Genomic DNA, 11,858 nt, shown 5'->3' on the forward strand with positions numbered 1-11,858 from the left:
CAATGAAACATATTTATGCACCTAAATATTATTGTACGTAACTCTTGACATATTAATCTTGGCCCTTCTAATTTAGATCAACGCATCAAATATTTTGTTTTGCAAAAATGAAGTAGCTAAAACCCTCAATTTGATTAAGAAGGTAATTTATATGCTCCTTGCAAAAAAGAGGTAATTTATTGCGGACATTGAAAAATACAAATCACATCTCGAATGGAGCGGCGGTGGTGATGGATATAGGGTTCGCCCAATTCATTGTCCGAATTAATAAATTATGAACTTGCTGATGTCGATGATGAAATCTTTGCAAGCAATCTTCACACATCAAGATATAGAATTTACAGGAAAGCAATCGAGAACATGGCGTACTTTTGCCGTTCGATTTTGTGCAGCTTGCCGAGGTAGACCGACGTTGTTCTTGACATAGAAACAAAGGGATTAATTTTGGGATCTTTTTATATTTGTACGTGAGCCAATTTGTGTGCCGTTTGTGAATATGACAGGAGACAAACAAACAGGGTTAGAAGTAACATTGGTCTCCGTATATGAGACATACTCCTGCGTATTATTTTATTGTGTTTCTTATGAAGGCCTAAATCGCTAAATCTTAGGCGGATCAGGTTTGGACTATTATTTTTCTTTTTGACGTGTGGTCCAGACTATTCTTGGCCGGACTATTCTTGCCTAAACTCATTAATTACAGCTAGATGATTTTTTCCTTTCCGTCCATGTATCATATATGCATATCCATATACGTGACAGCGTGCTGGTCCACGTATCATATATGCATGTCCATATACGTGACAACGTTCTGGTCCAATAACTTGGTAAATACATGTTAACCTGTTACGTAAAACTTTTAAATCTCAGCCATTATTTTTCTAATCAAACGGACCAAATAATTTCAGCATATGTGGACGAACGTGATGACTCGTTTGACTTCTGTTCTATGTATATAATAGATAGATGGACAGATGAAGCATTGGTTGTATTAGAGAAAATAATCTGCATACCTCCAGTGTACTTGCACTTTGGTTCAATGCAAACAAAAATGATTTCTGTTGGGCTTGGATTCTTGTTGCACGTTTTGATGACATTAACAACCTCCTGCTGCTAGCTTTAATAGTGTAAGTAACAATAGATTGTATATTGTCTCCCTAATAGTCAGGGATGACTGTATAGAGAATTGGGTAAGAAAATCACAGAAAATATGTACAACTGACAAGATTCTCATTTGGCTTAATGAAATTCAGTTACTCAAGTTTGAAAACTTCCGGTTCAGATTTCCATAGATGTAGGTGAAAGTTGGTGTGTGCAGGTGAAAGAACCTGCCCGGCAAAAGTGACGCACACCCTCAGCACGTCTCAACAGAGATTCCCAACCAAAACTTCCCTGACGTCCACGTGCTCCTTCGGCCAGGTGCTCGATGCTGAATCCGGATCGAGCAATCCCCATCGCCTGCAATCATCACAGAAATCGTGCAGCCTAAAAACATGGATGGTAAAATGTGTAACGATAAGGTGTGGAGTAATTACATCTCCGTACGCCATTTTAGATTATGAACTGTCGACCAAAAATATTCCCAGTACCAAGCTCCAGGATATGCTCAAATCAGTCTGAGTTCAGGCAGCATGAACATCACCTGTACGTAGAATTTTTGGTATGAGAGGAAATCAGGATAACGTAACTGCCTGGAAGAACAATGAATCATACATGAACTGGAAAGAGGAAACCTACCAGAGCAACATGCTGGAAGATGTGGTACCGAGAGTGGAAAGGGTTAGCGAGAGTGAATTGCAAAAAACATCGACATTGAAGGCTAGGGTTGCAGAAATCACAAGTCTCTAGTTTTGTGCCCAAAAAACACTAATTCCCAGGCTAATTTTTTGCAGAAACCACAAGTCGCTCGGTTCGCTCGTTTTAAGTGGGATTATGACAGGTGGGACCCGCTTTTGTCGACGTGGCATAACTGTTCATCCGTTTGACTCGTTAGACGCCGTCAAACGCCGTCAGACCCCGTGCGCGGGCCGGCTCGAGCCGGAACCCTTTTGACCGGTCCCTCCCTCGATTCGTTACAGGCCAACCCACCCCAACCTTCATTCGCTCGCGCTCTCTGCTCCCACTCGCTCGCCGCCGCCGACCCGTCCACATCTCCGACCGCCGCCGCCGCCGCGTCGCCATGGTGTCCTGGAGTGAGGATGATGACAGCAGTGAGAATTATTACCAGTACGCCACCTCAGGTTCAGACGATGGCATCGTGAAGGTTAGTTGGTAGAACTAGGGTTAGGGTTTGGATTTGGGGATTTTCCTGTTGAGCTTGATCTGAAGTTTCCTTCCCAAATCTCTTGCTTTCCTTTGCACGTGCAGATCCCTGCTACCACGGATGACTCCGAATTCGAGGGCACTGAATTTGTTTTGTGCCATGAACACGGGAAGCGAGCAGAGAGACTTGTTGCTTTCGAGGGCATCCATACTGGCAGGAGGTTCCTTGCCTGTGCTGTGAAGGTATGTGTCAAATTTGCGCTAATTAGCTGTTGTGGACTAATTATTTGGTCATTGTTTCGTACTGATTTTGGTAGTTAGCAGATCTGGCTTGTTGGTTAGGTTGTTTAAATATGTGCTCAATGCTTACTGGCTCAGTGAAGTCATTGTTTATATGTGAGCATATGTGCATAGTGTTCTGGCATGTTCATTTGTTTATATGTGAGCATATGACAGTGTAGATTAGTGAGGTCATTTGTTTATATGTCAGCATGTGACAGTGTGGACAAGTGCGGTTTGTTTATATGTTAGCATGTGCATGGGGTTGGAAGCACTCATTAAAATTTGTTATTAAGTATTGCTGGCCTAGTTGATTTTAGTTAGTAAGCACTCATTATTTAGCTTGCCTAATTTGTTGTACTGGTTGGAGTGCCTACTTGTTATTAGTAAAGCATTGTCATTTGCTTATATGTGAGCATATGTGCATATTGTTGTGGCATGTTCATTTGTTTATATGTGAGCATATGAAAGTGTGGATAAGTGAGCTCATATCTTGCTGTTTAACACTGTAATTTAACAGGATGGTAAAAACTATGGACTAGTTGAATGGATTGATCCATCTTGGCCAGCTACAATGGAGAATGCACTGTCCAAGTTGTGGGATATGTATGAAGAGTCCAAGAGAAACAGGACTGAGGACAATCTGATGAACTCATTTGTTGTTCACAAACTGACACAAGAGAAGATCAAGCTGCAAGCCAGTTATGAGAGGTTGGTTGAAGATGTCCAAGCCCTTTTGGATGAGAATGAGAGGAGGGCCCAGATGAAAAGTAAGCCTGACAAGAGCAAGCTCCAGGAGAAGTATGACATGTTGTAAATATGCCCTAGAGGCAATAATAAATGGTTATTATTATATTTCTTTGTTCATGATAATTGTCTATTGTTCATGCTATAATTGTGTTACCCGGAAATCGTAATACATGTGTGAATACATAGACCACAAGGTGTCCCTAGTAAGCCTCTAGTTGACTAGCTCGTTGATCAACAGATAGTCACGGTTTCCTGACTATGGACATTGGATGTCATTGATAACGGGATCACATCATTAGGAGAATGATGTGATGGACAAGACCCAATCCTAAGCATAGCATAAAAGATCGTGTAGTTTCGTTTGCTAGAGCTTTTCCAATGTCAAGTATCTTTTCCTTAGACCATGAGATCGTGCAACTCCCGGATACCGTAGGAGTGCTTTGGGTGCACCAAACGTCACAACGTAACTGGGTGACTATAAAGGTACACTACGGGTATCTCTGAAAGTGTCTGTTGGGTTGGCACGGATCGAGACTGGGATTTGTCACTCCGTGTGACGGAGAGGTATCTCTGGGCCCACTCGGTAATGCATCATCATAATGAGCTCAATGTGACTAAGACGTTAGTCACGGGATCATGCATTGCGGTACGAGTAAAGAGACTTGCCGGTAACGAGATTGAATAAGGTATTGGGATACCGACGATCGAATCTCGGGCAAGTAAAATACCGATTGACAAAGGGAATTGTATACGGGATTGATTGAATCCTCGACATCGTGGTTCATTCGATGAGATCATCGTGGAACATGTGGGAGCCAACATGGGTATCCAGATCCCGCTGTTGGTTATTGACCGGAGAGGCGTCTCGGTCATGTCTGCATGTCTCCCGAACCCGTAGGGTCTACACACTTAAGGTTCGGTGACGCTAGGGTTGTAGAGATATGAGTATGCGGAAACCCGAAAGTTGTTCGGAGTCCCGGATGAGATCCCGGACGTCACGAGGAGTTCCGGAATGGTCCGGAGGTGAAGAATTATATATAGGAAGTCAAGTTTCGGCCACCGGGAAAGTTTCGGGGGTTATCGGTATTGTACCGGGACCACCGGAAGGGTCCCGGGGGTCCACCGGGTGGGGCCACCTATCTCGGAGGGCCCCATGGGCTGAAGTGGGAGGGCAACCAGCCCTTAGTGGGCTGGGGCGCCCCCCATGGGCCTCCCCCCTGCGCCTAGGGTTGGAAACCCTAGGGGTGGGGGGCGCCCCACTTGCCTTGGGGGGCAAGTTTCCCCCCTGGCCGCCGCCCCCCCTTGTAGATGGGATCCAGGGCCGGCGCCCCCCCCTCGCAGGGGCCTATATATAGTGGGGGGAGGGAGGGCAGCAGTACCACAGCCCCTAGCGCCTCCCTCTCCCCCTGCAACACCTCTCTCTCTTGCAGAAGCTCGGCGAAGCCCTGCCGACGTCCCGCTACATCCACCACCACGCCGTCGTGCTGCTGGATCTCCATCAACCTCTCCTTCCCCCTTGCTGGATCAAGAAGGAGGAGACGTCGCTGCACCGTACGTGTGTTGAACGCGGAGGTGCCGTCCGTTCGGCACTCGGTCATCGGTGATTTGAATCACGGCGAGTACGACTCCGTCATCCACGTTCATTGGAACGCTTCCGCTCGCGATCTACAAGGGTATGTAGATGCACTCCTTTCCCCTCGTTGCTAGTATACTCCATAGATGGATCTTGGTGGGCGTAGGAAAATTTTAAAATTCTGCTACGATCCCCAACAGTGGCATCATGAGCCAGGCCTATGCGTAGTTACTATGCACGAGTAGAACACAAAGCAGTTGTGGGCGTTGATGTTGCCAATTCTTCTTGCCGCTACTAGTCGTATCTTGTTTCGGCGGTATTGTAGGATGAAGCGGCCCGGACCGACCTTACACGTACGCTTACGTGAGACAGGTTCCACCGACTGACATGCACTAGTTGCATAAGGTGGCTAGCGGGTGTCTGTCTCTCCTACTTTAGTCGGAACGGATTCGATGAAAAGGGTCCTTATGAAGGGTAAATATAAATTGGCAAATCACGTTGTGGTCATACGTAGGTAAGAAACGTTCTTGCTAGAAACCTACAAGCCACGTAAAAACTTGCAACAACAATTAGAGGATGTCTAACTTGTTTTTGCAGCATGTGCTATGTGATGTGATATGGCCAGAAGATGTGATGAATGATATATGTGATGTATGATATTGATCATATTCTTGTAATAGGAATCACGACTTGCATGTCGATGAGTATGACAACCGGCAGGAGCCATAGGAGTTGTCTTTATTATTTTGTATGACCTGCGTGTCATTGAATGACGCCATGTTAATTACTTTACTTTGTTGCTAAACGAGTTAGCCATAGAAGTAGAAGTAATCGTTGGCGTGACGACTTCATGAAGACACAATGATGGAGATCATGATGATGGAGATCATGGTGTCATGCCGGTGACAAAGATGATCATGGTGCCCCGAAGATGGAGATCAAAGGAGCATAATGATATTGGCCATATCATGTCACTATTTGATTGCATGTGATGTTTATCATGTTTTTGCATCTTATTTGCTTAGAACGACGGTAGTAAGATGATCCCTTATGATAATTTCAAGAAAAGTGTTCCCCCTAACTGTGCACCGTTGCGAAGGTTCGTCGTTGCGAAGGTTCGTTGTTTCGAAGCACCACGTGATGATCGGGTGTGATAGATTCTAACGTTCGAATACAACGGGTGTTGACGAGCCTAGCATGTACAGACATGGCCTCGGAACACACGCAATACACTTAGGTTGACTTGACGAGCCTAGCATGTACAGACATGGCCTCGGAACACGGAGGACCGAAAGGTCGAGCATGAGTCGTATAGAAGATACGATCAACATGGAGATGTTCACCGATCTTGACTAGTCCGTCTCACGTGATGATCGGACACGGCCTAGTTAACTCAGATCATGTTTCACTTAGATGACTAGAGGGATGTCTATCTGAGTGGGAGTTCATTGAGTAATTTGATTAGATGAACTTAATTATCATGAACTTAGTCTAAAATCTTTACACTATGTCTTGTAGATCAAATGGCCCACGTTGTCCTCAATTTCAACGCGTTCCTAGAGAAAACCAAGCTGAAAGATGATGGCAGCAACTATACGGACTGGGTCCGGAACCTGAGGATCATCCTCATAGCAGCCAAGAAAGATTATGTCCTAGAAGCACCGCTAGGTGAAGCACCAATCCCAGAGAACCAAGACGTTATGAACGCTTGGCAGCAGCGTGCTGATGATTACTCCCTCGTTCAGTGCGGCATGCTTTACAGCTTAGAACCGGGTCTCCAAAAGCGTTTTGAGAAACATGGAGCATATGAGATGTTCGAGGAGCTGAAAATGGTTTTCCAAGCTCATGCCCGGGTCGAGAGATATGAAGTCTCCGACAAGTTCTTTAGCTGTAAAATGGAGGAGAATAGTTCTGTTAGTGAGCACATACTCAGAATGTCTGGGTTACACAACCGCTTATCCCAGCTGGGAGTTAATCTCCCGGATGACGCGGTCATTGACAGAATCCTCCAATCGCTTCCACCAAGCTACAAGAGCTTTGTGATGAACTTTAATATGCAAGGGATGGAAAAGACCATTCCTGAGGTATATTCAATGCTGAAATCAGCGGAGGTGGAGATCAGAAAAGAACATCAAGTATGATGGTGAATAAAACCACTAAGTTCAAGAAGGGCAAGGGTAAGAAGAACTTCAAGAAGGACGGCAAGGGAGTTGCCGCGCCCGGTAAGCCAGTTACTGGGAAGAAGTCGAAGAATGGACCCAAGCCTGAAACTGAGTGCTTTTATTGCAAGGGAAGTGGTCAGTGGAAGCGGAACTGCCCCAAATACTTAGCGGATAAGAAAGCCGGCAACGCCAAAGGTATATGTGATATACATGTAATTGATGTGTACCTTACCAGTACTCGTAGTAGCTCCTGGGTATTTGATACCGGTGCGGTTGCTCATATTTGTAACTCAAAACAGGAACTGCGGAATAAACGGAGACTGGCGAAGGACGAGGTGACGATGCGCGTCGGGAATGGTTCCAAGGTCGATGTGATCGCCGTCGGCACGCTACCTCTGCATCTACCTACGGGATTAGTTTTAAACCTCAATAATTGTTATTTAGTGCTAGCTTTGAGCATGAACATTGTATCAGGATCTTGTTTAATTCGAGATGGCTACTCATTTAAATCCGAGAATAATGGTTGTTCTATTTATTTGAGAGATATGTTTTATGGTCATGCCCCGCTGGTCAATGGTTTATTCTTGATGAATCTCGAACGTGATGTTACACATATTCATAGTGTGAATACCAAAAGATGTAAAGTTGATAACGATAGTCCCACATACTTGTGGCACTGCCGCCTTGGTCACATTGGTGTCAAGTGCATGAAGAAGCTCCATGCAGATGGACTTTTGGAGTCTCTTGATTACGAATCATTTGACACGTGCGAACCATGCCTCATGGGTAAGATGACCAAGACTCCGTTCTCCGGAACAATGGAGCGAGCAACCAACTTATTGGAAATCATACATACCGATGTGTGCGGTCCAATGAGTGTTGAGGCTCGCGGAGGATATCGTTATGTTCTCACTCTCACTGATGACTTAAGTAGATATGGGTATGTCTACCTAATGAAACACAAGTCTGAAACTTTTGAAAAGTTCAAGGAATTTCAGAGTGAGGTTGAGAATCAACGTGACAGGAGAATAAAATTCTTACGATCAGATCGTGGTGGAGAATATTTAAGTCACGAGTTTGGTACACACTTAAGGAAATGTGGAATAGTTTCACAACTCACGCCGCTTGGAACACCTCAGAGAAACGGTGTGTCCGAACGTCGTAATCGCACTCTATTGGATATGGTGCAATGATGTCTCTTACCGATTTACCGCTCTCATTTTGGGGCTATGCTTTAGAGACTGTCGCATTCACTTTAAATAGGGCTCCGTCGAAATCCGTTGAGACGACACCGTATGAATTATGGTTTGGGAAGAAACCTAAGCTGAAGTTTCTAAAAGTTTGGGGATGCGATGCTTATGTCAAGAAACTTCAACCTGAAAAGCTCGAACCCAAGTCGGAGAAATGCGTCTTCATAGGATACCCTAAGGAAACTATCGGGTATACCTTCTACCTCAGATCCGAAGGCAAGATCTTCGTTGCCAAGAACGGGTCCTTTCTGGAGAAGGAGTTTCTCTCAAAAGAATTGAGTGGGAGGAAAGTGGAACTTGATGAGGTGATAGTCACCCCTTCCGAACCGGAAAGTAGCGCAGCGCGGGAAGATGTTCCTGTGGTGCCTACACCGACTGGGGAGGAAGTTAATGATGATGATCATGAAGCTTCGGATCAAGTTACTACTGAACTTCGTAGGTCCACAAGGACACGTTCCGCACCAGAGTGGTACGGCAACCCTGTCCTGGAAATCATGTTGTTAGACAACGGTGAACCTTCGAACTATGAAGAAGCGATGGCGGGCCCGGATTCCGACAAATGTCTAGAAGCCATGAAATCCGAGATAGGATCCATGTATGAAAACGAAGTATGGACTTTGACTGACTTGCCCGATGATCGGCGAGCCATAGAAAACAAATGGATCTTTAAGAAGAAGACGGACGCAGATGGTAATGTGACCATCTACAAAGCTCGACTTGTCGCTAAGGGTTATCGACAAATTCAAGGGGTTGACTACAATGAGACTTTCTCACCCGTAGCGAAGCTGAAGTCCGTCCGAATCATGTTAGCAATTGCCGCATACTATGATTATGAGATATGGCAGATGAACGTCAAAACGGCATTCCTTAACGGCTTCCTTAAGGAAGAGTTGTATATGATGCATCCGGAAGGTTTTGTCGATCCTAAGAATGCTAACAAAGTATGCAAGCTCCAGCGCTCAATCTATGGGCTGGTGCAAGCATCTCGGAGTTGGAACATTCGCTTTGATGAGATGATCAAAGTGTTTGGGTTTACACAGACTTATGGAGAAGCCTGTGTTTACAAGAAAGTGAGTGGGAGCTCTGTAGCATTTCTCATATTATATGTGGATGACATACTATTGATGGGAAATGATATAGAATTCTTGGAAAGTATAAAGGCCTATTTGAATAAGTGTTTTTCAATGAAGGACCTTGGAGAAGCTGCTTATATATTAGGCATCAAGATCTATAGAGATAGATCGAGACGCCTCATTGGTCTTTCACAGAGTACATACCTTGACAAGATATTGAAGAATTTCAATATGGATCAGTCCAAGAAGGGGTTCTTGCCTGTATTGCAAGGTGTGCAATTGAGCACGGCTCAATGCCCGACCACGGCAGAAGATAGAGAAAAGATGAGTGTCATCCCCTATGCCTCGGCCATAGGGTCTATTATGTATGCCATGCTGTGTACCAGACCTGATGTAAACCTTGCCGTAAGTTTGGTAGGAAGGTACCAAAGCAATCCCGGCATGGAACACTGGACAGCGATCAAGAATATCCTGAAGTACCTGAAGAGGACTAAGGATATGTTTCTCGTTTATGGAGGTGACGAAGAGCTCGTCGTAAAGGGTTACGTCGACGCTAGCTTCGACACAGATCTGGATGACTCGAAGTCACAAACCGGATACGTGTATATTTTGAATGGAGGAGCAGTAAGCTGGTGCAGTTGCAAGCAAAGCGTCGTGGCGGGATCTACATGTGAAGCGGAGTACATGGCAGCCTCGGAGGCAGCACAGGAAGCAGTCTGGATGAAGGAGTTCATTACCGACCTAGGGGTGATTCCCAATGCGTCGGGCCCGATGACTCTCTTCTGTGACAACACTGGAGCTATTGCCCTTGCGAAGGAGCCCAGGTTTCACAGGAAGACCAGGCATATCAAGCGTCGCTTCAACTCCATTCGTGAAAGTGTTCAAAATGGAGACATAGATATTTGTAAAGTACATACGGACCTCAATGTAGCAGATCCGTTGACTAAACCTCTCCCTAGGGCAAAACATGATCAACACCAGGACGCAATGGGTGTTCGATTCATCACAATGTAACTAGATTATTGAGTCTAGTGCAAGTGGGAGACTGTTGGAAATATGCCCTAGAGGCAATAATAAATGGTTATTATTATATTTCTTTGTTCATGATAATTGTCTATTGTTCATGCTATAATTGTGTTATCCGGAAATCGTATACATGTGTGAATACATAGACCACAAGGTGTCCCTAGTAAGCCTCTAGTTGACTAGCTCGTTGATCAACAGATAGTCACGGTTTCCTGACTATGGACATTGGATGTCATTGATAACGGGATCACATCATTAGGAGAATGATGTGATGGACAAGACCCAATCCTAAGCATAGCATAAAAGATCGTGTAGTTTCGTTTGCTAGAGCTTTTCCAATGTCAAGTATCTTTTCCTTAGACCATGAGATCGTGCAACTCCCGGATACCGTAGGAGTGCTTTGGGTGCACCAAACGTCACAACGTAACTGGGTGACTATAAAGGTACACTACGGGTATCTCTGAAAGTGTCTGTTGGGTTGGCACGGATCGAGACTGGGATTTGTCACTCCGTGTGACGGAGAGGTATCTCTGGGCCCACTCGGTAATGCATCATCATAATGAGCTCAATGTGACTAAGGCGTTAGTCACGGGATCATGCATTGCGGTACGAGTAAAGAGACTTGCCGGTAACGAGATTGAATAAGGTATTGGGATACCGACGATCGAATCTCGGGCAAGTAAAATACCGGTTGACAAAGGGAATTGTATACGGGATTGATTGAATCCTCGACATCGTGGTTCATTTGATGAGATCATCGTGGAACATGTGGGATCCAACATGGGTATCCAGATCCCGCTGTTGGTTATTGACCGGAGAGGCGTCTCGGTCATGTCTGCATGTCTCCCGAACCCGTAGGGTCTACACACTTAAGGTTCGGTGACGCTAGGGTTGTAGAGATATGAGTATGCGGAAACCCGAAAGTTGTTCGGAGTCCCGGATGAGATCCCGGACGTCACGAGGAGTTCCGGAATGGTCCGGAGGTGAAGAATTATATATAGGAAGTCAAGTTTCGGCCACCGGGAAAGTTTCGGGGGTTATCGGTATTGTACCGGGACCACCGGAAGGGTCCCGGGGGTCCACCGGGTGGGGCCACCTATCTCGGAGGGCCCCATGGGCTGAAGTGGGAGGGCAACCAGCCCTTAGTGGGCTGGGGCGCCCCCCATGGGCCTCCCCCCTGCGCCTAGGGTTGGAAACCCTAGGGGTGGGGGGCGCCCCACTTGCCTTGGGGGGCAAGTTTCCCCCCTGGCCGCCGCCCCCCCTTGTAGATGGGATCCAGGGCCGGCGCCCCCCCCTCGCAGGGGCCTATATATAGTGGGGGGAGGGAGGGCAGCAGTACCACAGCCCCTAGCGCCTCCCTCTCCCCCTGCAACACCTCTCTCTCTCTCGCAGAAGCTCGGCGAAGCCCTGCTGACGTCCCGCTACATCCACCACCACGCCGTCGTGCTGCTGGATCTCCATCAACCTCTCCTTCCCCCTTGCT

General features: G+C 46.1%; 1 protein-coding gene across 1 annotated transcript; it reads left to right on the top strand.

Annotated features, from left to right (window-relative positions):
• The first annotated feature begins 2,179 nt into the window (after positions 1 to 2,179).
• On the top strand, positions 2,180 to 3,358 carry LOC109736889 (uncharacterized). The gene is made up of 3 exons (XM_020296105.1): positions 2,180 to 2,263; positions 2,368 to 2,505; positions 3,062 to 3,358. Exons 1-3 carry the CDS (start codon positions 2,180 to 2,182, stop codon positions 3,356 to 3,358), a joined length of 519 nt encoding a protein of 172 aa, XP_020151694.1.
• Positions 3,359 to 11,858: the final 8,500 nt, after the last annotated feature.

The sequence above is a fragment of the Aegilops tauschii genome, chromosome 7 (genome assembly GCF_002575655.3).
Source record: "Aegilops tauschii subsp. strangulata cultivar AL8/78 chromosome 7, Aet v6.0, whole genome shotgun sequence".
Taxonomy (NCBI): Eukaryota; Viridiplantae; Streptophyta; class Magnoliopsida; order Poales; family Poaceae; genus Aegilops; species Aegilops tauschii.